This window comes from Crinia signifera, chromosome 2 (genome assembly GCF_055691185.1).
Source record: "Crinia signifera chromosome 2, ASM5569118v1, whole genome shotgun sequence".
Taxonomy (NCBI): domain Eukaryota; kingdom Metazoa; phylum Chordata; class Amphibia; order Anura; family Myobatrachidae; genus Crinia; species Crinia signifera.
The window spans coordinates 51,684,958-51,710,018 of NC_139218.1; the positions used below are offsets into that span (position 1 = coordinate 51,684,958).

Consider the following 25,061-nt stretch of genomic DNA (forward strand, 5'->3'; position numbering starts at 1 on the left):
TGAGAATGATGTGCAGGAGGGAGGTAGCGCTGGAGCGTAGTGATACAGTGATGAGCAATCTGAGAATGATGTGCAGGAGGGAGGTAGTGCTGGAGTATAGTGATACAGTAATGAGCAACCTGAGAATGATGTTCAGGAGGGAGGTAGCGCTGGAGCGTACTGATACAGTTATGAGCAACCTGAGAATGATGTGCAGGAGGGAGATAGGGCTGGAGCGTAGTGATACAGTGATAAGCAATATGAGAATGATGTGCAGGAGAGAGGTAGTGCTGGAGCGTAGTGATACAGTAATGAGCAATCTGAGAATGATGTGCAGGAGGGAGGTAGGGCTGGAGCGTAGTGATACAGTGATAAGCAATATGAGAATGATGTGCAGGAAAGAGCTAGTGCTGGAGCGTAGTGATACAGTGATAAGCAATATGAGAATGATGTGCAGGAGAGAGGTAGTGCTGGAGCGTAGTGATACAGTAATGAGCAATCTGAGAATGATGTGCAGGAGGGAGGTAGGGCTGGAGCGTAGTGATACAGTGATAAGCAATATGAGAATGATGTGCAGGAAAGAGCTAGTGCTGGAGCATAGTGATACAGTGATATGCAACATGAGTAATAAGCAATCTGAGAATGATGTGCAGGAGGGAGGTAAAGCTGGAGCGTAGTGATCTGAGAATGATGTGCATGAGGGAGGTAGTACTGGAGAGTAGTGATACAGTGATGAGTAATATGACAATGATGTGTGTGGGTGTGAGTTAAACTCTGGGTTATATTATTTATGCCTGATATATTAGGTCTTTCTGTCTCCCCCATATCCAGACGCAGCTGTAGTATAGACCGATCACCGGGATCTAGCTGTATGGGATCCCCATCTTGCTCTAGAAGAGACATGTGCCGCTCTGAATCTGTCCGCGGTGTTACTGCGTCCCATCGCATCTTCCGGCCCTCAGACCTCATCCCTGGGGAGGTACTGGGAAGGGGCTGCTTCGGGCAGGCAATCAAGGTGAATTTTTTATGTTTAACTGATAAACTCTGTCATGATTACATTTTTTCAATACTAAAATGCTAACTGTCCCTGATAAACGGGGTACCGGATGACTCATCTCCAACATCGGAGTCCCTGACTGTCAGGAGACCGACAGTCGGAATCCTGATATACACGGGCTATATTCCCTCGTAGGGGTCCACGACCCCCACCAAGCCCAAAACGTGACAAGTGCAGCAAGCCCGCAAGGGCGTCTGACAGTCGTTTCTCTAACATCGGAATCCAGCGGTACCAGCATTCATACTCATTGCTTCAACATTGCTTTTAATTGATACGACCCCAATGGATTTACTTTCTGGCCTTGAAAGCATTGTGGGGTTTATTTACTAAGATGGGATTCTGTTGAAGATGGGATTTTGCCATTGGCAACAATCAGATTTTATCTATTATCTTTTGGAATGTGCTAAATAGATCAAAAGTAGATTCTGATTGGTTGCTATGGTCAAGTTCCCATGTTCAATATAACTCCCATCTTAGTAATTAGTATTTAAACAGAGACCAGTATTCTACCGTATACATTTTTAAAAGACTGCTATGATGACAAAGTTCTCATTTCCTTTCACTGCAGGTTACGCATCGTCTGACTGGGGAGGTGATGGTGATGAAGGAGTTAATAAGATTTGATGAGGAAACTCAAATTACTTTTTTAAAAGAGGTGCGTACACAAAATGTTGTCTTCTTCACGTGGATATCAAGCAACCATGACAGCTATGACACCTTATGTTTTCCAAAGTTAATCTCAATTCAGTTTCAATACTTTACAGTATATTTTCAAAGGACAATACAATCTACTAATGAAAATATTCAAAAATAAATGAAAGCATGATGGCAGTTTCCAGTCTTTTCTATGAGCCTAATCAGAGATGTACACAAACCCATTGGGTTGTGTATATTTCCAATGGTGATGAGTCTGTGCAGGACCTAGTCTACACTTCGGCAGAATGGGTCCTGCATCAGTGCACGCAATAGCCCTGAGCCTCAGTCTGATTGATATGCTGTAGTAGTTCGGGGGCGGGGTGGTGCCAGGCTCTGTACCAGTGGTTTAGGCCAGACCAGGGTCACCGTCTTCTGAGAGGGCCAATAGGAGTAACCTCAGGTTTACTCCGATGGCCTTGCAGACAATCAGATCTGGGATGCAGGAGGCCTATTATAGTGAGCATAATGGGCACAATAATGCTTTGTCGGTGTAATCATTCTGAGTAATAATTTCCATGTATTATATAATTCACCTATATAATTCACCCTCGAAGGATAACAGGTGAGGCAGCCATTTTCAGCACCTCGTCTAGTAACAATTTTAAATAGCAAAGATTATTGTGTCAATTATATAATTTTAAATAACAATACCACTACTGTAGCTCATTCCCATCACATCAGTTCTTGTCTTTGAATATAAAACATTGAATGGATTTAGTTATGTCTAGGCATATACAGCGGTTATATACAGGGGCGTAACTAGAACATTGCGGGCCCCATAGCAACATTTTTAAGGGGCCCCCCACAACTTTTAATGCTGCACCACAATGCATAGTATATATATATATATATATATATATATATATATATATATATTAATTCATACTGTACATGTACACATGGGATGTAGTCCCGGCAGTTAGGATGCTGACGTTCAGTATACTGATGCTGGCATCCCAATTGCTGTCAGAAGACTGGTCCTGGAACATCAAAATGGATCAAGATGCTCACACTGGAATCCCAACACCCAGAATCCCGATTGGTAAGAATGCAGGGAGTGGTAGTGTGCGGCTGGGGAAAGGGGGGGGGGGTTTAGGTACTACTGGATTAATTAGGGTTGGGCAATGGGGGGGTTAGTTTTAGGCACCTAGAAGGGGGTCTAGGCTGCTAGGCGGAAGTGGTTAGGTGCAAGGTGGTTAGGCATTAGCATGGAGGGCTAGGTCAGGCTGTGGGGGCTTAGGCTGTAGGCAGGGAGGGTTAGAGTGGGGCAGGGGAAGTATACTTAACTGATAGACATTCATACATAAAGTTACACTGCCTCTCAAATACAAACACACATACCTGTACACTGGTTCCATACATATAGCCTGTACATCCCAACCCTGCAGCATGGCACATTGAGACCACTACTATCACCTTCCCCCAGGCCCAGGCAGTGACTCATTACTACCAGTAAACCCATTGACTTTGGCCAGGTTAACAATGTGTTGGTGCTGGCGCTACTGCCCGCTGAGGAGCAGAAGGAGATGCAGCTTCCCTCTGAGCTGCTGATGGCGGTGGGTAGGAGGAAAGGCAGCTGCGTGTTGCGGGAAGCGGCTGCTGTCCCTGTTTACATGCTGCCCACTGAGGAGGAGAGGCAGCGTCCCGTTGATCATGTCGGCGGGGGTGGGAGCCTGAGAAAAGGCACGCAGATACCCGTTGTATCCAGCGGGGTGCAGCTGCTGTTGCACTGGGGAGCAGAAGGAGAGGCAGCGTTCCGTTGCGCTACCTCCTCCAGTCCTGGCTTGGAGCTGCTGTGGGTGGGGGTGGGAAGAGACGGACAGGCAGTTGCCCTTTGATTCATGCGGGGAGCTGCTGCTGCTGTCTCTGCTTTTTGCGGCGCAGCCAGCTAGGGAGAAGAAGCAGAGGCAGCGCGTGTGCCAGTGGTGTAACTCTAGAGGAGGCAGGGGTGCACTTGTTATGGGGCCCCCCAAGCCCTCGGGCCCCATAGCAAGTGCATCCCCTGCACCCTCTATAGTTACGCCACTGGTTATATATTTATATAATATATTCACTCCTTAAAACAATCATCTATATATATATATCATTAAGTGAATCTTTAGCTGACAAAATGATTTAAGTCTGGACCATTTTAATATGGTCCTCCGTTATCATTCTGGGAAGACAAATAAAAAACAAAGTTGGTCTCGGCACTAGATGTGAGCTGAGGTTCCTATAAAGCAGCCGCTATAAGGGGGATAGTCAGCCCCCACAGTAAGTGCAAAAAGAATGAACAAAAGCAGCGCTTGTAAATAAAATGAACACGTGAACAAAATGTACTTAAATTAAGGATACAAACTACATACACATACAATAAATAACCAGGTGCCTGCAGGAAATAGAATGGAAATTGATCAGCAGTAGGTTGGAGCAGAGTGAATGTTGGATAGGCTTGGTTTTGGGCAGGTAAGTGCACTTTACCATAAAATACCACCGCTGGGCGAAACATAGTAACATAGAAATTAAGGCTGAAAAAGACGTTAGTCCATCGAGTTCAACCTGATTGGTTGGTTGTTTATCACTCTCAATTGTATCAATTTTGAAGCTTAATAAATCTGGCCCTATGTGTGATACACTATGGAGACTTGTAGTGTGCTCTACATACAGTATGAGGAATATATGGAGGCTTGTGTGATATACACAGATTATATGGAGACGTTTTATTGGTTGGGAATGTGCAATAACATAGGAATGTGTGATTGATACATTATTCTTACCCTGACATTAATGATATTGCAAGTTCTCAAAAGCAACTGTCTAAAATGATTTCATAAATCTAAATGGATTGATGATTGGTTCCCAATGTATATATATAACTGCAGGTGAAGGTGATGCGCTGTCTGGAGCACCCCAATGTGCTGAAGTTTATAGGGGTGCTGTACAAGGACAAGAGGCTGAACTTCATCACAGAATACATCTCAGGAGGCACCCTGCGCAGGGTGATAAAGGGAATGGTTGGTGCACTGTATTGCAATGTATTTTTATATTTGTTGTATAAAAGAAGAAAGAATAATGGAGACATGAAGTCTACATAGTATATGAACATGAAGGCTATATAGTATATGCTCTGAGGTTCAGAAAGAATTTATAGTCACTTGTGTGTATACACTGAGCGATTTTCAGCCCAGAAATGTTCCCCATTATTGCTGTCCATACAAGCTGGGCAAAATCGCCCAGTGTGAATGGACCTTTAGCTGCGCAATAACTATGGGCATGTATTTAATTGTCATATGCAGTACAATGTCAGAATTATCCAGATGCAGCAGCTCAGAGTAACACAGTTCTCCCTGTCTGCAGGATGCGGAGTATCCCTGGAATCAGAGAGTCAGCTTTGCCAGGGACATAGCAGCTGGAATGGTGAGATATTCATTTACATCAGTGGTTCCCAACCTTTTTTCGTTTGAGTACCCCTTGATTAGGCTTTTCATTTTGGAGTACCCCCTCCTTTCATAAATCCCTCCTCTCCCATAGCTTCACGCCATAAAAGTTGGTTTTTGTTAGATAGTAATGTTATTAGGTTAGCAAAATACTAACAACGACTCTTTGATGACATTAACAGGGTTTTACCTAAAATAATGGCACTAAAAATAATGAATACACAAATGGCAGAATTGTTGCAAATCACATATCACACATTTTAATAAAACAAAATCTTTAAATAACACCACTCCAGGAGCCAATTGGCCTACCTGTATATTTTTGATATCTGGGAGGAAACCAGATTAAACTCATGCAAGCACAGGGAAAATATACAAACTCCACACAGCACATTCTGGGAATCTATTCTAGCCCATGATGTCAGTGCTGTGAGGCAGCGATGCTAACCATTACACTGTCTGTGCTGCCACACATTAGCCAGACAAATCTTTAGTACCACCAGTATTATCCTCAATAAACCATAAAGTGCCCTTTTTACACACTACGCCAGCATAGTCACCCCTCTACACATTGCAGCAGCATAGCCCCCCCTTTTTAAACACGAAGACACCAGAGCAAAGTAAAGTGACTGTGGTTCCTATTACCACAGCATCAACAAGCTATATAGGTGGTTCACATCATTTGTTTGTCCAGGATCACATTCACTCCAACACGACCCATTGCGTCCGGTACACCTTGTTCTGTTCCTGGACTCCCCTGGTAATGTATGATTGCTGTCACTTCAGTTGAAACACCCTCCTCGTCAATTTTTATTCCACACAGGTGCTGGCAATCCTACATTAAGAAAAAAGGCCAGGAGCAGAGCATTGTGTATCGAATGGGTCATGTTGGAGGCTATGGGATAGGACAGAGAACCCACCTGGAAAGTTATGGTGCAAATCCCTGTGTGCTCTCACACTTTCAAGTGTGGCACTGTGTCATTTTCAAGATAAATACAGGCCCATTATTCAAAGTAAATTGATGGCTGCCTTATAATATTGAGTGTCACACACAATCCCAGAGTCATGACCCAGTCGTCATTGGGGAAACATGAGTGTCCAGCAATGCTTTTAGTCACAGCAGCAAGAAAAATGTGCAAGACTAGAGGGACAGAAAGCATACTCACCTGGCATCTATCCACACATCCAGCGATGGCGTCGTTCCGTCCAAGCAATCCTGGCGCGGAGGCTTGCTTCCAGGCAGGGCGGTGTCCTTCAGCGCGGCTGCACATGCGCCAGGGTCCGTCCTTACAGGCTCAGCGTCTTTCTTCCAGGCGCGGTGGTCTCCTCAAGTGATTGTGCATGCGCCGGGGGTCCTCCTTCCAGCCGCAGCATCTTTCTTCCAGGCGCGGCGGTCTCCTCAAGTGATTGCGCATGCGCCGGGGGTCCTCCTTCCAGCCGCAGCGGCGTGACCCGGCGTCCTGCGTATGTGCTGGGTCACGCCGCTGTCAATGCCTTGCTGCAGCCGCCATTACCATACTCGGCCTTGCGTACCCCCTAACACAGCGGCGCGTACCCCCGGTGGTACGCGTACCACGGGTTGGGAACCGCTGATTTACATGGTTAAAGCACACACTACTTTAACACAATTTCCCCCATGCCTGTCCCATCTTGCTGCTATCCACATTATAGAGAATTGTCTTTTATTACTTGATAGTTTTGTTTTTATTACTTGTTAGTATTTGTAAGAATTTGAACCGAGATTTATAAAGCTGTATTTTCCAGACCTACCTCCACTCTATGAATATAATCCACCGGGACCTGAATTCTCACAACTGTCTTATACGAGAGGTAAGAGGGTTCTGAGCACTGATGCAGACATAAAATATAACTAAAACCTCTACACTGCATTGCCAGCTGCGACCCCCATACGCATAAACTGTGAGAACATAGAAATGTCTCAGCCGCAGGATCTGTATTGAGACCTCTACAGATACAAGCGGCTGCAGACAAAGATGCGGTGTCAGTTTATAATCATTCAGTTGTCCCAGTCTTGAGTAGCGTATGGTGGAGCATAATGGCCGCAACTGACACAGAAAAGGAATGTGAACTTTAGTGGAACAGAAAAGGAAAAGAGACGTGGTGTAATAAAAGGGAGCGTCCCCATTACAAACAGCTGAGATGTTATGTAGCTACTCACTCTTACCAAATACCAGGTTTCGTAGGGGCAACAGCAGTACTACAGAAGGTGCTGCCATTATGGGCCAATATGTGAGACAGGTACTGTATGGTATTATCGGCTACTCTGCTTCCATTGAGGTTCCTTTTCGGTCCCGTGATCAGCGGAAGCCTCTCCTTGAGCACTCATACCCATGCTTAGCTCCAATGAGGGGCCCAGGACCCCAGAGCAGCATCGCTGGTTCCTTAGCCACATTTTTTATGTTGCTTATTGTGCACTGCTCCTCCCCGGCATAGGTCAGTCTCACTGAGAAACATCAACACAAAATTATTTGCGGTTTTGACAAATGATGGTTAGAATTATTTCCTCAAAGCACTGAAGTCATGTGTCATGTAATTTCCTTCAAGGCCCTAACTGTGGAGTCTGTTTATTCTCCCTGTGCTTATGGGCGTTTCCTCTGGGTACTCTGGTTTCCTCTCACTATGCAAAAATATACTGATTGGTTAATTGCCTCCCATTAAAAGGTAACATAGCCTGTACGTGTGTTTAGGGCAGATTAGATGGACTAAGTGGTTCTTATATGCAGTAAAATTCTATGGGATCTCAAAAATAATAATACAGTAATAAAATGCAAAAGATGTAACATAACCCTTTTACATAAATGAAAGTCCACATACACACACATACACACACACACACACAAGTCCACACTAATCTGTGCTCCCAGCATGCCGATGACCGAGAATGGGATGCACGTGTTTGTGAGATGCTTGGCGGGATACTGCGGCGTGCCGGGAGGACGGATTAGCGAGGATCCATCTGTCATTAACATTTCTCTTATATTGAGATATTGCGTTATCCTGTTTCCAATGTAAAGTCTTAGAAGGATACAATGTGCAAAGACAACATAATAGAATCTCTATTAATTAATAATTTATTACCCGTTATTCATATAGCGCACACATATTCCGCAGCGCTTTACAGAGGCTATATAAACATTCACACCAGTCCCGGTCCCAGTGGAGCTTACAATCTACAGTATATTCTCTACCACATGTACTGTACACAAACATTATAGGTTTCATTTTGTTGGAAGCCAGTTAATCTACCAGTATATTTTGTGGAAAGGTGGAGGAAACCGGAGTACCCAGAGGAAACCCACGCAAGCACAAGGAGAATATACAAGCTCCGCACAGTTAGGGCCATGGTGGGAACCGAACCCACCATATGCATGGATTCCATGAACATTGGCCCTTATTCAGATCTGATCGTAGTACAAATTTGTTCTCATAATGGGCAAAACCATGTGGCCTGCAGGTGGGGCAGATGTAACATGTGCATAGAGATTTAGATTTGGGTGTTATTTTGTTTCTGTGCAGGGTAAATACTGGCTGCATTATTTTTACACTGCAATTTAGATTTCAGTTTCAACACACCCCACCCAAATCTAACTCTGTCTGTACATGTTACATCTGCCCCACCTGCAGTGCACATGGTTTTGCCCATTTTGAGAACAAATTTGTACTGGGATCAGATCTGAATAAGGGCCATTGTCCAATATACTCAAAATGGCCCAACAGTGGAAACAGTCAATATTTCTATTAGCTTTCTAATGAATCTAAAATGGCCTCCTACCAGATCTGATTGTTAAATAGGCTGTCCAATAGTCTTTCGTTATTGAAAGAAAATGGGCCTGAGAAGCCCCAGTGACCAGATGCAAATACAAAGGTACAATAAGGAAAATAAAATCATGAAAGTGTCAAACATCTCCCTTTACCGTGGTTCGACCCCCTCAGGTCTCTTTCACGCAAAATGTGCCCTGAAAGACCACCTCTATAAATCAGCATAAGTGCCTTTACATAAACATTATTCCTGACCATTCTCTAGTACATAAAGTGATTTCCTTTTTGTCATTCAGGATGGCAACCTAGTGGTGGCTGATTTTGGGCTGGCTCGATTGGTATCAGACGAGTCTCGGGACCTGGGAAAGGACAGGAGAAAACGTTATACTGTGGTGGGGAATCCATACTGGATGGCACCTGAAATGATAAATGGTGAGGATCATTTGTTGGAATAAAATGCTTTTATGAAATTAGGGTGTGCGGCAGGACCGCCAACAGGGGGAAATGGTCAGAACCTCAATCCCGGCCCAGGCCGAGAGGGGGCCTGGGTTGCAGCAGTGTGGATTGGGGCCAGTCCAGCTGCACACCAGCAAGCCGCCATGGAAGGACAAAGCCGTGAAGACATTTGTCGTTGGTAGCGTGCACACTCCTAATCCATTAGCAACATTTTCAAAATTGAGTTCCATATACAGACAACAGAGGGCGTTGCTAGCAACAATCGCTAGCAATATAGGGTCCGATTCAGAGTTGATCACTGTTGTGCAAATTTGCAATCTGTTTGATTATGGAACGGCTGAACATGTGTACGGATCATAGCGCGCAAGCCCAAGTAGAGACATAAATAATGTATGGATCTAATCGCAACCCCTTTGTAATTTGACTGGTGGTGACCAGACGTTTTCTGGGAGTGTCAGAAAAAATCCAGGCGTGCCCAGGTGTTTTAAGGGAGGGTCTGTGACGTCAGCATTGGCCTTGATCAGCCTCTGTCGCAGAGATGTGTTAGGGTCAGACTCACATTTGCACAGACTGTGAAATTCATTCAATGGTAAGTGATTTGCTTATGAATTTGTGGGTGGATAGCAAATATTGTTCCGGGTCTTCTTTTGTGTCTGGGCAGTTCCTATCTACTCTGCAGATGAGTGATCAGGTGTGCACAGGCCCATAGTGGGTACACACTGAACAATTATAAGAATTTATCGTATCTAATGTTCGTTGTCAACAACAAATTTAATTAAAATGTTGCTTAGTGTGTACCTTGTGTTAGTGCGTAACGTGTGCACCTGCATTATTCTTACCTCCGATTATGTTTGACAGTAGGCAGATTCTGGGCAACACATCCTTTTCTACGGAGGTTTTTTGTTTCTAGTGGGAGCATATGGAAAATGAATGTGGTATTGTGCAGCATAATATGTCCACGCCCCAAATCACTGACATCTTGTGGCTTCTCTAGATGCCTTAATGCTTTATCTTCCTGCAGGGAGAAGCTATGATGAGTCAGTGGACGTGTTCTCCTTTGGAATTTTGCAGTGCGAGGTATTCAGATTGCTTTTTGTTTTACTACTTTATTATATTGTCTTCACTTAATCCAGTTCCCAAACAGTCCAGGTTTTAAGACTCAGCGCAGATGGTTACATCCAACTCACTGAGGTACTAACTAGGTCACCGTTGGCTAAGCATGGATATACTTAAAACCTGGACCGTTGTGGTGCCTTGGGGCCTGCGTTTGGGAACCTCTGACTTAACCCAACATCTCTGTGAGAGATGTTCAAAGTATCCGCTAAAAATCCCAGCCTCACTCACATTTGTTATATAAATTCAAATAAAAAATGTTGTGTAAAAAAAGATTATATTTCCGATATAATGTAAACCTTACAGGTCTTTAAGATGAATTAAACTGTTTTCTTGGCAGTTTTCATACCTATTTTGACAAATTTACTTGGCAAAGAGTTAATCCATGCATCACACATTGGGCCAGATGCACTAAGCTTCAAAAGTGATCAAATGGAGAGTGATAAACAACCAGCCAATCAGCTCCTGCCTGACAATTTTTAAACACAGCATGTGACATGGCAGGCAGGAGCTGATTGGCTGGCTGTTTATCACTCTCCATTATATCACTTTTTGAAGCTTAGAGAATCTGGCCCTGTATCTGGATGATGGATCTGTAGGGTGACATTCTATGCTATGCGCTAAATGCGCATGTTTAATTTGCACACCATATCGCCGCAAATCGCCTATTTTCAAATCGCATTTTTCAGCCTAAATGCGCATATTTAATGTGATGCGCATTGGAGGCTGAAAAGTGCGAATAGGGGCGATTTGCGGCGATGTGGTGCGCTGTTTTTAGTCCTGAAAATGTGTGATTTTCATGTGTAAAAATCGCACATTTGCAGGACAGCGCAAGGTGTAAAAAAAAGAACCGAGCGCGGGGTCCCCCGCCCGAGTGTAACCAGCCCCGGGCTCACTGAGCCGGTGCTGGTGACATAAAATCAGGGTCCCCGACAAATAGGGGTCCCCTTGATTTTATGAAACCAGCACCAGACTCAAGGTCCGGCGCTGGTTCCCAAAATACGGGGGACAAAGTGACTAGGGGTCCCCCGTATTTTAAGAACCAGCACCGGACACAACCAGCCAGCAGGGTAATGCCACAGCCGGGGGGAGACTTTTTATACAAGTCCCCCCGGCCAAAGCATTAACCCCCTGGCTGGTCAGCATGGGCAGGGGTCCTGGGGAAGTGGGGACCCCCCCAATGAAGGGGTCCCCCCCCTCCAGGACTTACCAGCCCATGCTGATAGTCCGGAGCTGTCCCCGATGCCCCTGGGCTGTGGGCATGGAGCTGATGCTTTGTGTAAAAAAAAGAATGATAACTATTGTTTTACACTGGCGAACTATCAGTCCCAGCAAGCCTACCCCGCATGCTGGGACTTGGGGAACCACAAGTCCCAGCATGCGGGGCATTAAAGGGCCCGCTGGCACTTGTAGTTCTGCAGTGTAAAAATTAGTGCACAAAATCACACTGACACCCTGTGAAATAAAACTTTAATACACACAAAACACACTGATACTTACCTACCTTGAGCCCGTAGGTCGGTCCCTGGATCCTGGATTCTTCCTCCGGGGCTCCAGGGCAGAAGAGTCCGGTTCCGGGGCCTTGGTCCTGGTTCCGGGGCTGGTCCTGGGGTTCCTGGGCCGACGGAGTAACATCTCAGCGCATCCAGAGCAGAGATGTTACTCTGTCGGCGTCTATATTCAGAATGATTTCTGGCCAATCAGGAGCCGACTTTCTCGGCTCCTGATTGGCCGAGAAATCATTCTGTTCACAGACGGCGAAGAGGAAACATCTCAGCGCCGGGCAAAGTCCTTCAAGCCGGGTACCAGTCGGGAGCAGCGCTGTCACCGGAGGTCGCCGCCGGGGAGCAGGTGAGTAGGATTTTCCTCCTTAGGTACCCCTCTGGACTACCACGGATCCCGGACCCCGGATTCTTCACGCCAGGAACCCCAGGACCAGCCCCGGAACCAGGACCAAGGCCCCGGAACCGGACTCTTCTGCCCTGGAGCCCCGGAGGAAGAATCCAGGATCCAGGGACCGACCTACGGGCTCAAGGTAGGTAAGTATCAGTGTGTTTTGTGTGTATTAAAGTTTTATTTCACAGGGTGTCAGTGTGATTTTGTGCACTATTTTTTACACTGCAGAACTACAAGTGCCAGCGGGCCCTTTAATGCCCCGCATGCTGGGACTTGGGGTTCCCCAAGTCCCAGCATGCGGGGTAGGCTTGCTGGGACTGATAGTTCGCCAGTGTAAAACAATAGTTATCATTCTTTTTTTTACACAAAGCATCAGCTCCATGCCCACAGCCCAGGGGCATGGAGGACAGCCCCGGACTATCAGCATGGGCTGGTAAGTCCTGGAGGGGGGGACCCCTTCATTGGGGGGGTCCCCACTTCCCCAGGACCCCTGCCCATGCTGACCAGCCAGGGGGTTAATGCTTTGGCCGGGGGGACTTGTATAAAAAGTTTCCCCCCGGCTGTGGCATTACCCTGCTGGCTGGTTGTGTCCGGTGCTGGTTCTTAAAATACGGGGGACCCCTAGTCACTTTGTCCCCCGTATTTTGGGAACCAGCGCCGGACCTTGAGTCTGGTGCTGGTTTCATAAAATCAAGGGGACCCCTATTTGTCGGGGACCCTGATTTTATGTAACCAGCACCGGCTCTGTGAGCCCGGGGCTGGTTACACTCGGGCGGGGGACCCCGCGCTCGTTTTTTTTTTTATTTAACCATTTATTTTACTTTTTAAAGCAGAACCCTGCACAGAACATTGCGATCTGTGCAGGGTTCTGCCTAATTCGCCTAACAGACCCAGGTCTGAAATAAGTGCGATAATTAGTCACTTAAATAATGCGATGTGCAAATGCGCATAGCATTAAATAAGCGACTTGTATACTTTTCTGTGCGCAAACATCTGGATGCGATAAAAATGCGAATTAATCTCGCATTTTTATTCACCAGACCTTTACGCACAAAATATGCGATTTCAGCCCCTGTGCGCATCCCATTAAATCGGCGATTTAATGGGAAAATGCGATAGCGCCATTTTGTGGTCTAATTACCGCAAAATCGCGCTAATCGCAGAGCATAGAATGTCACCCATAATGTCCAGAAAGAGTCAAAAGCCCAACACCATATGTACAGTATTAGGTCAACCGGTACAAAAGATTGACAGAAGAAAGTTTGACGGTGCATAAGATGGACACGTTTAAAAGGTTGACACACAAAAGTTGACAAACAAATCATCAACAAATATTTTTCTATACACTCTATTTACTATTTGATTTACTATACACATAATAGTACATTTAAAATAGTAACACATCGATCTGATCGCAATACAAATTGGTTCTCAAAATGGGCAAAACCATGTGCACTGCAGGTGTTTGATAAATAATACTCTCGATAAATTCTCTACTTGTCTACTTCTCCATTCTTAAGGCCAGATGTATCAAGCTTCATACAGTGATAAAGTGGAGAGTGATAAACAGGCAGCCAATCAGCTCGTACACATTGGGTCTGATGGTGGATACATAACAATTTTTTGTACCTGACAACCTTAACCACTGTCAACCTTTTATTTGTCGACCTACTATATTGACTGTCTACATAGACATTATACATCCGTTATACCGGAATCGCTGTGTTGTCCTGTATTATATGTGTATTTAGCTTTTGCTGATGTGATGAGCTTGGCTGATATCCATTCTCTCTCTCTGATCTCAGATAATTGGTCGTGTGAGTGCTGACCCCGATTTCCTCCCTCGCACCATGGATTTTGGGCTGAATGTATGTGCCTTCTTGGATCGGTTTTGCCCCCCTAATTGCCCTCCGGGGTTTTTCCCCAGTGCAGTATTATGCTGTGACCTGGACCCCGAGAAGCGGTAAGTATTTGTTATGAAGCAATTTGTCATCATCACCAATTTGGTTCCAGATAAATTCATTCCATCATTATCTCGGTAATACATTGGGATAAAGATATTAAACAGTGGATCGAGATAAAGTACCAAACAATCAGCCTTTAACTGCCATGTTACAGTCTGTGTTTGAAAAATGAAAGTTAGAAGCTATTAGTCGGTACTTTATCACCAATGTTTGATTCATCTCCTCCACTAAGCCTTATAGTAGAACCAGGAAAGTCATAACCCCGGAATGGACGTGTACAGCTGCAGCACTGTTGTGTTACTTTATCAGCTGCAATACATGCCTGCAGGCTGGCGGAGACTGAGACCTGCCCTGGCTCGATCCAAGACAGGAGCCAGGCCCGAGGGACAAAGAATATCAGAGCAGCCATAGTGGGCACCTTCTCCGTGATCATTGCAGGTGTGCGTGCACAATCTAATTCGCTGATAGGTTTTCCTATAAAAACAAGTGTGTAGATCAATATTTCTTTTATTTTTTTGTATTGGAATTTATTTTTCATGCTAAACAAAAATGTGCAGAAGAATACAATCGTCTGGTGATGTATAACAGCATGAAATGAATGGCGTTTAAGTATAGGGCAATACTTTACGTTCGCCAGCTCAAAGCTGCTGCTAACATCACATGGCATCTGAATCAGGCCCTTTGTTGCCCCCCTAGCACAGAAAGGATTGCTCCAGATCACCCCATCCACCCGTTTTTCTGATTTTAGCCATCTGCCATTGCAAAGCAAGTTCTCATTTCTGCGTTAAGTACTTGTTTAGTTTCACGGCGGCACTTCCCAGCACGCAATTTGCATACGATTCGCATACGATTCGATCCGCGATGCGATTTAGCACCCCCCCCCTCCATTATACACGTCAGCCCAAAACGTGGCAAGCGCAGCGAGCCCCGCGAGGGGATGAGGTAAGTGTCCTCCCGACCTGTTCATGAGGTGGGGAACGTGGTGAGCGCAGCGAGCCACCGAGCCCGAAGCGTGGCGAGCGGACTGGGAAAACAAGCCCACTTCAGGCTCATTTTAGGAGGACCCTCGCGGGGCTCACTGCGCTCTCCACGCTTCGGGCTCCGTGGCACGCTGCGCTCGCCACACTTTATAAAAACAACTCCACGCCAATGTGGATGGTGGGGGTATGAACAGGTCGGGAGTATGTGTACCGCATCCCCTCGCAGGGCACACTGCGCTCGCCACGCTTCGGGCTAGCGTGGATAGTGGGGGATCGAATCGTATGCAAATCGTATGCAAATATCGCATGCAATTTACATACGATCTGCTGGGAAGTGCCGCCATGAAACTAAACAAGTACCCTGCATTAAAACAAGGTGTCTGTGTTCGCAGCCTAACGAGCAGGTAAATGCCCCCCACCGAACGTCCGCCTCCCCCGCCACCTGGCAACCAATCAGCTTCCTATTATTTTATAGAAAGTTCTTGATAAATGATACTATCGATAAATTCTCTACTTGTCTACTTCTCCATTCTGAAGGCCAGATGTATCAAGCTTCATACAGTGATAAAGTGGAGAGTGGTAAACAGCCAGCCAATCGTCTCCTATCTGTTATTTTTCAAACCCAGCCTGTAACATGGCAGTTAGTAGGTGATTGGCTGGACGTTTATCTCTCTAACACTTTTTAAAGCTTGATAGATCTGGCCCTTACCTGATGGAAAATATTCTCATTGCACATTCTAACATGTTCCTTGACTTCTCATCATTCATTTTCCATAATGCTCATCTAATAAGCTTCCAGCCTTGGCTGATCTACACCTACAGTGCTGGAGACTCTTCTCTGGGTTCATTGTACCTCTTACTCTCTTGTAGGCCAAGCTTCTCCCAGCTGCAGCTCTGGCTGGATTCGCTCCTCAGGCATTTGAACCTGCAGCTACCCCTTAGCTCACATATTGAGCAGCTGGAACGAAACTTTTGGGAGATGTACAGAAGAGGAGACAGCACCCTGAGTGCGCACCCCGAAATCCCAGATTAACATCATCTCAACAAGAGAGACCCCAATTTATGTATGTTTGTGGCAAGCTCACACTGCTTACCTTGCACGGATTGGGGACCAGATCCCTACATCCATGTTTTACGAAGGGGACCTGCTGTACCAGAGCTTGCTGCAGGCGAATGTGTGCATTGAGGGGAATCCAAAGATACACTGTTGTAGATCCATCCGGTGCCTACGATGTTTAGTAAGCTTGTAATATAGTAGTTCTCGAACTCTGATTGGATATGCAGATCCAGGCTTTATTCGCGTGGTTGTTTCGGGAAGAGTCAGTAAGTACGTGGTCCTTAATGGCGTCATTACATCACACCCTCCTTGCATGACGCCCCTATTCTCAACCTTCTCGCGCAACAGAGCATAACGCACCTTGTGTAAATAGCTGTATGTATATTTAGACTGTGCATAGCTTTCTGTACATACATTCCCAATGTCTGTGACTTGATCTTGATCACTTGTTTTTACTGCCAAGAAAGGTCTACTGCTTTTCGCTATCTGCCCGACACATTTTGGGTCTCAGGGTAATTCTGTAACAGGGCCATAATGCACCTGGGCAGGGAACAGACTGTGAAGTAGACTTCTGTCTTACACGAAAACATGACACCCTATAGTTTATATTTTATAAGATTCGTCTACACACTCTGCACTTACAGACGGGTCATCAGCTTTTACAAACCACCAGCATTCAATGTCTATAAACCTTTACAGGTTAAAATGCATCTGAAAGTGCAACTCCTATAGGGGACTATATATACCCCAGTAGATTACTTAGGTATTGATCCATCTATGTTTATTATTGTGTAGATTATAAAAAAAAAAAAAAAAAAAACACACAACTGTCATTATGACACAATAATGTATTTAAATTTGGGTTCTGAGTTTGAAGGCCAGTATGATACATACAACCTATATAATTAGCGCGTGGCTGGAAGTGAATGGTTTGAGGATTAGAAACGCTTCCTCTATACTGTATCTTCACCCTATGTGCTTGCACTTCATGTCCATTTCCAATCTGCTTCAGACATCATCACGTCCTCTGTGCTGCAGTTTTGCACATTTCAGATAGTCCACATTTTTGCCTTATATTATGAATGAGAAACATATTTTGTACATAGAACATACACACATAACAGCTTTGGTTTGTTGCGGTTTTGGCTTAAGAGTTTGCTAGTTACTGTAAATGTTTCATCTCCCAACCCCAGATTTAGACGAGCAAACCATTCCATATAATATTGAATGTAGGTTTGCAGAATCTCAAATTAAGATTTTGAAACCCATGCTCCTCATGTACACTAGAGGGCGGCACTGTGCCACTGTCTGTCTTCCTAGTATAATCATGCAGTTACTGTAGTCTCCAATCACTCAGTGTCCCACATGGAGATCAGTACACAGTCACACATTTGTACAGGACAATCACAGGTAATAGCCATTTAGTACAGTACTTCTCTGGTACAATCAAGGGTTAATCACTGGTTACTAATGCCATATTGAAAACTTGTAGTAAGTATCAGGGTAACAGATTACAGCACAAAATCACAATCTCCGCAGTACCCGGCCTGGTCTATAAGAATCACAATGCTCACTGCAGACTAAGGGATGATATTGGACAGCTGCAACCAAATAAAAACACAGACTATGGGGTTGATGCAGTTGTCCGATCACTTTGATTAAGATTTTATAATGTTATAGCAATTACATTTCTTTTATTGAATATACTAATTGCCAATAGGTTGCTTTTGGAATATGACATGTATCAACGGCCAGTGTGGTTTGTGGATGAACATTACATAGTATGTATTGAATTTGCACACATTACATGTATGTTCAACTTCCAATAGTCAGTACAGGAAACAAAATTCTTGCTACGCAACTCTGTGCATGTGACCGCGGCTCCTGGGGCTGGCAGGATGTAGTTAGCCGTCTCTCTCTGACGTAGGGTGACCAACTCATCCCTTTAATCCGGGACACATATTAATTACACAGGTTCTGTGGCAGTTTAAAACCAGGTGAAAGCCAGCCACAGAACCTGTGTAATTAATATGTGTCCCGGATTAAAGGGATGAGTTGGTCACCCTACTCTGACGGCTTAACTACATCTTCATACACACGGGGCTCAACCGAAATCTCTAGGGCTGAGGTAAATTGGAGAGAGATATAGTACAGATGGAGCCATGCTTATCTTTGCACTTTTCACACCGCAGTGGCCGGACTCTGCAGCGGCCCCCCTCGGCAGTGAAGATTACCGAGAATGGGACGCTTGCAAGCACCCTTTGCAGCGATGGGGTGCACAAGCGTCTCACAGGCACGAGTGTCCCATTCCTGGTGAGCGGCAAAGTGGGAGCACAAAGGGAGCGAAGATAAGCTTGGCTCCATCTGTGCCATCCATTCCGTTTCGAATTGCCATTTTTGAAGTATGGCCATTAAAATGAAATATAGCTATGCTGCCTGAAGCAGGTTACTGTGGTGTAGTGGTTCCCAAACGGTGTTCCACAAGGCTATTGCAGGGATGCCTCAGGTTGGTGGTCCAGGACCAAATCAAATGATTTATGGTCAAAGTGATAGATAAAACCAGTACTAGTGGCTAGCAGAGATAAAACATGCAGGCAATTAGAAGCACAACTGTACACCACTAAAAAACTGTTCAAAAGGACGGCAGAATTAATTTAATATTTTTTTCCAAATATATCAATAATACATTTATATCTTAGGGGTGCTGTGAAGAAAAGCAGATAAACTAAGGCGCCACGATTCAAGAAAGTTTGGGAACCACTGCTGTTGTGGTATGCCACATGTGTCTGCTTTAAAGCTGGGTACCATTGTACACAAACTACCATTGCAGTGAATGGTATAGTGGAAATGTGCGTATGTACAATCTCTACTTTGAATGAATTATAAGAGCATTTTCACAATGCCATTGGACACGTACAAGCGTCTCAAACTTGTTTGTCAGGATTTGATGGTTCGAAGTTTGACCTACAGTACATTTCTAACAGTGGGGTAGGGTTTGGAGCCGCACTGACGTGGATTGGTTGGTTATTTAATAATTGAGGTGACCAACATGAAGACTATATTATGTAAATTCTAATAGTCATAGATTGGTGGTGCGCCCACGATTTCAGTATAACAACTGAGAGTGGGTTTTCGTTTGCTCAAGAGGGGGCAAACGTAAGACAGAAAAAGAGCTTTGTGGGCGCACTCTTGTATTTGTGAATATGAAATTGATTTAAAACTTAACATTTATTTCTATCTTTTAATATAAAGTCACCAAGGAATGGGAGAAGGAGAGATTCAGAAAAGGGTACCAATGTTATGAAACATCAAATACATAAAATGTTGTGTGATGGCACTTTTCACTTCTCACACCTTGCTCTCCATTCTGCGCACTACGTCCTTATCATCATTGACATGTGGACAATGTGATTATGGGCGAAAATGAATGGTTTAAATCACCTACAGGTTCGAATCACCCGTAGGGATATAAATTACCCCAGCAACAGTAATTTTAGGTATTTTCACAGCTTGTATTGCTCATGCAGTAGGCGTGTCCAGTGCAATTATCTTAGGGATACCTCTATATTAATACCACACCAGATGTTCTTCAGGGGTCCCCCACAAGAATACTATTCTGGCCCGTCACTGCTTAGCTTCCAAGTTCGGGAAGTGTTTGGGCAGTTCCAGTGAGGTATGATGGTATATTTTGAGGTTTTACTTCCCAGAATTAGAATTGCCTGGTTAACTGCGGTTAGAGCATTGATAGCTGACTGGATACCCAGGTTGTGTGGCCACCAACGGACTTACAGCTAGATATCTATCTTTAAGAATTGCTGCAGTACTGACATAACAAAGAGAGAAAAAAACATGAAAGGAGGGAAGGGAAGGGGGGATTGGAAAAGGGTTGAGTGGAAGCAATTGGTAATGAATGAGGCAAAATTGCCAAATTACTATAGATATTAGAATTAATTATAGCTGATGGTCAGGCATATGGTGTTTGGTATACATATGGTTAAATACCCAGGTGCTTGGTTTAGCCTGCCTGCTTATTTCTGGTGGTCAATTGCAATTTAGCAAAAATGGGTTTATCCAGTATCCACAGTTTGGGACTATCACACTGCTGCCCCACTCAATAGCTCAGCTTCAATGCTGGCTACTGTAAGAACTTGCTGACAATGTTAGTTATCCACTAGTTACTAAGTATGTATAGCAGTTTGTAGCAGTTCCTATCACAGCTGCCCCACTCAGTAGCTCAGCTCTAATGCTGGCTACTGCAAGAACTGGCTAATAATGTTAATTAACCACTGGTTACTGCGTATATATGCAAGTTTGTAGCAGTTCCTTTGAATGAACAGAAGTGTCACTCCTCTGCCAGATGCAGATGGAGGACACTGGTACCTGGGACGCCGCCGGGCGTCAGAACGTAGAGTCCAGGCAGGGTGGAGGTGCGGCTGGTTGGGGGTCGCAGTGTAGAAGGTCTCCGTGCGGGTGACGCTGCTGCTGCTGTCGCTGGGGTGTCTGTTTAGACACGTGTTTCGCCGGGATCGGCTTCGTCAGTATGCGCCATCGTATTTGATGTTTCATAACATTGGTACCCTTTTCTGAATCTCTCCCTTCTCCCATTCCTTGGTGACTTTATATTAAAAGATCGAAATAAAATGTTAAGTTTTAAATCAATTTCATATTCACAAATACAAGAGTGCGCCCCACAAAGCTCTTTTTCTGTCTTACGTTTGCCCCTCTTGAGCAAACGAAAACCCACTCACATTTCTAACAGTACCAACTGAACTTCTGCTAATATCTATATAAATTGTAACGGAACATTGTAATATTTCATAAACAGCTTATCTGGTCATTGCGCATCATCATAATGGTGGTTAAAGTCCTCTTTATAGTGGTATGTAGCACTCTATGCACCACAGTATTGCCCTTGCATTCACCATAATGATCTATAATAATAATAATAATAATAAGTAAATGGATTGGTAACCAGTGTTCAACTCAAATCCAGGTTAATACAGTTTATGCAATGTAAATCATCCAGCTCCTACATGTACATACCCTAATGGTCATTTTACACGTCATCCATGACTACAATTTCCTCACATACACAGATGCTACTCTTCAAATTATACATAGAGCAGATGTACTAAGCCTTAGAGAGAGAGAGAGATAAAGTACCAGCCAATCAGCTCCTAACTGTCATTGTTTTTTCAAACATTCTGTAAAATGGCAGCTAAAGGCTGATTGGCTAGTACCATATTTTTCGCTCTATAAGACGCACCTGACCATAAGACGCACCTAGTTTTAGAGGAGGAAAACAGTAAAAAAAATATTCTGAACCAAATAGTGCAATACATGTCAGTGTACAGTATGTGGAGTGACATGTCAGAGTGCAGCCCATGTGTAAGCAGAAAGTATTTCTGGACTTTAGTTGGAGTGACCCCAGGGACTGGCCACTGTGTGGGGGGCCTGGCTGGGGAGCGGGACAGGGATGCTGCAGGGGTTCGGGGGTGGGCACATCAATATCACTGCAGTGATGGAGTAGTGGATCACTCTGAGGGGAGGGAGCTGGTGTCCCTTATCACAGCCCCTGGTTTACCTTGAGCATGTCTTGTGGATGTGTCCCACGACGTGACAGTCGGTCCCTCGTGGAGGATAGTTGATGCTGTGTCCTCTATGGGGATACAGACTCTGCCGCCAGACGATCCCTGAAGCCTGACCGGCAGTGGCCCGGTGCGCGCCAGGTGATGACATCACCGGGTGCAGCCAGAGTGATGGAGCTCCATGCAGCAACCGGAGTTCCCTTGTGGATGATGCTGGGTGATGCGTCCTCTGTGGGGGCTCTGACAGAGACTGCCAGAAGGACCCCGGCGCGTGCCAGGTGATGACGTCACCGGGGTGCTGCCGGAGCCGCGGAGCTCTGTGCGCTGGTACAGGGGCACTGAAGTGGCTTGCAGTGCCCCTTCAGTCTGAGCAACTTCATCTTTGGCGGTGGGAGACGAGTCCTCTGCGATGGGAACTAGTAGCGCTACTAGTTCCCATCAGCCGCAGGGACCCCGCCGAAGATATCACATTCGCTGAACGGACCCCGCTGCCTGGACCTCTGTAAGCTTCTGATAATTACCAGGGGACGGGGGGAGCAGGCCTGTTGCAGCTCCTGAGATGCTGGTGCAGCAGCACCAGCATCCAGGAGCTTTTTGCATGTTTTTTTGCTGTATTCGCTCCATAAGACGCACACACTTTCTCCCCACTTTTTTGGGGAGAAAAAGTGCATCTTATGGTGCGAAAAATACGGTACTTTAACTCTCCGTGGCTTAGTACATCTGTCCCCCTGACTATGACACAGGAATTTCTTGTAGATAGTGAGCCCTGCATCCTAATTACTCACTTCTGTCCTAGCACACGTACTGTATGCTTATAGTGCACTTTGTGCACAGTTGGAGACAGCAAGTTTTTAGGTTATAAACTGATGATCCTAAGAATCTGGTCAATTTACTTGAGACCAAATCACCATGAATATAGATGGCAGCTATTGTTAGTGATTGTATTCTTTCTATTAGCTTATGCCCATACAATGGCCGCGCTACGTGTTGTGCAGGTTACTTTCAGTCACTTGTCAAAGGTTACTTGGGAATTCTTTTGGCATCGACACGGGCAGGCAACATGACGGAAAGATCCCGGAAATCAAACAAACCTGTGTAGCTAATAGTTGGATGTAGAAGGATGAATTTGCACTTTTCTTTTTGTACTGTATGTTGTCGCTCTCGGAAATCACACTGGTGTTAGTAAGATGTTAAATGTGTTCATTTTCACCTTGTTATTGTTCTGTTACACTTTGCTGCAAAACAGATTGATCTTAATACATGAATTTGTCCCAGTCTTTGTGTGCTTCTTTGTCTGATTCATACTGTTAGCAGTGTGCTGGAATAAAGGTTATTTATCAAGCGCAGCCAACGCTTCGGTGTAGAACGATCACACCTTTGACTCTTTTATTGCCTATCTTAATCATGATCATGAGTGGACCTGGTGTTACTGGGGAAATTTACTAAGATGTGTATTCTACTTCACATGTGATGTTGCTATGGACAACTAATCAGATCCTGTCTACTATCTTCTAGACTCTAGAAGATAGTAGACAGGATCTGATTGGTTGCCCATAGCAACATCACATGTGAAGTAGAAGATACTGTAGTTTGTTAAGTTTTTTTTTTAATTACTCTGCTGAAATGTTACATGAAAAAGTGATTATCGTAAAAGTGTGGGCCTCCAAAGCGGATGTGGGCGGGGCCTGGCGCCATCCAGCATCCTGCCATGCCCTGGGTTGCCCTGGCAACTGTTGCTGGCCCCCAAAGCGGAAGTGGGCGGGGACTGGCGCCCTCCAGCCCCCAGCCATGCCCAGGCTTGCCCTGGCAACTGTTGCTGGGCCCAAAAGCGGAAGTGGGAGGGGTCAGGCGGCCCTCAAGCCCCCTGCCATGCCCAGGGTTGCCCTGGCAACTGTTGCTGGCCTCCAAAGCGGATGCGGGCGGGGCCTGGTGCCGACCAGCCCCCTACCATGCCCAGCCATGCCCAGGCCTGCCCCCGGCAACTGTTGCTGGGCCCCAAAGCGGATTTGGGCGGGGCCTGGCGCCCTCCAGCCATGCCCAGGCTTGCCCTGGCAACTGTTGCTGGGCCACAAAGCGGAAGTGGGCGGGGCCTGGCGCCCTCCAGCCCCCTGCCATGCCCAGGCTTGCCCTGGCAACTGTTGCTGGGCCCAAAAGCGGAAGTGGGAGGGGTCAGGCGCCCTCAAGCCCCCTGCCATGCCCAGGGTTGCCCTGGCAACTGTTGCTGGCCTCCAAAGCGGATGTGGGCGGGGCCTGGTCCCTCCAGCCCCCTGCCATGCGCCCATCAATGCCCAGGCTTGCCCTGGCAACTGTTGCTGGGCCCCAAAGCGGAAGTGGGCGGGGCCTGGCACTCTCCAGCCCCCTGCCATGCCCAGGGTTGCCCTTGCAACTGTTGCTGGCCCCCAAAGCTGAAGTAGGCGGGGCCAGGCGCCCTCCAGCCCCCTGCCATGCCCAGCCATGCCCAGGCTTGCCCTGGCAACTGTTGCTGGGCCCCAAAGTGGAAGTGAACGGGGCCTGGCGCCCTCCAGCCCCCTGCCATGCCCAGGGTTGCCCTGGCAACTGTTGCTGGCCTCCAAAGCGGATGCGGGCGGGGCCTGGTGCCCTCCAGCCCCCTACCATGCCCAGCCATGCCCAGGCCTGCCCTGGCAACTGTTGCTGGGCCCCAAAGCGGAAGTGGGCGGGTCCTGGCGCCCTCCAGCACCCTGCCATGCTCAGGCTTGCCCTGGCAACTGTTGCTGGTCTCCAAAGCGGGAAGTGGTTGGGGCCTGGCGCCCTTCAGCCACCTGCCATGCTCAGGCTTGCCCTGGCAACTGTTGCTGGCCTCCAAAGCGGATGTGGGCGGGGCCTGGCGCCCTCCAGCCCCCTGCCATGCCCAGCAATGCCCAGGCTTGCCCTGGCAACTGTTGCTGGGCCCCAAAGCGGAAGTGGGCGGGACCTGGTGCCCTCCAGCCCCCTGCCATGCCCAGGCTTGCCCTAGCAACTGTTGCTGGGCCCCAAAGCGGAAGTGGGTGGGGCCTGGCGCCCTCCAGCCCCCTGCCATGCTCAGGCTTGCTCAGGCTTCCCCTGGCAACTGTTGCTGGCC

At 46.3% G+C, this 25,061-nt stretch overlaps 1 protein-coding gene and 1 pseudogene across 3 annotated transcripts in view; one reads left to right on the top strand and one right to left on the bottom strand.

The window, feature by feature from the left end:
• The window catches only part of LIMK1 (LIM domain kinase 1), a 99,622-nt gene extending 80,048 nt beyond the window's left edge, over positions 1-19,574 (top strand). For all 3 annotated transcript variants that reach the window (XM_083172066.1, XM_083172069.1, XM_083172067.1), the window contains 9 exons: positions 811-994; positions 1,605-1,691; positions 4,594-4,725; positions 5,069-5,128; positions 6,913-6,978; positions 9,225-9,360; positions 10,406-10,461; positions 14,199-14,356; positions 16,208-19,574. In XM_083172066.1, the coding sequence (XP_083028192.1) occupies positions 811-994; positions 1,605-1,691; positions 4,594-4,725; positions 5,069-5,128; positions 6,913-6,978; positions 9,225-9,360; positions 10,406-10,461; positions 14,199-14,356; positions 16,208-16,370 (1,042 nt within the window). In that variant the 3' untranslated portion in view covers positions 16,371-19,574. The remainder of the gene's footprint in view (positions 1-810; positions 995-1,604; positions 1,692-4,593; positions 4,726-5,068; positions 5,129-6,912; positions 6,979-9,224; positions 9,361-10,405; positions 10,462-14,198; positions 14,357-16,207) is intronic.
• A 387-nt stretch (positions 19,575-19,961) lies between these two features.
• Positions 19,962-20,081, bottom strand: LOC146061313 (5S ribosomal RNA; annotated as a pseudogene).
• Positions 20,082-25,061: the final 4,980 nt, after the last annotated feature.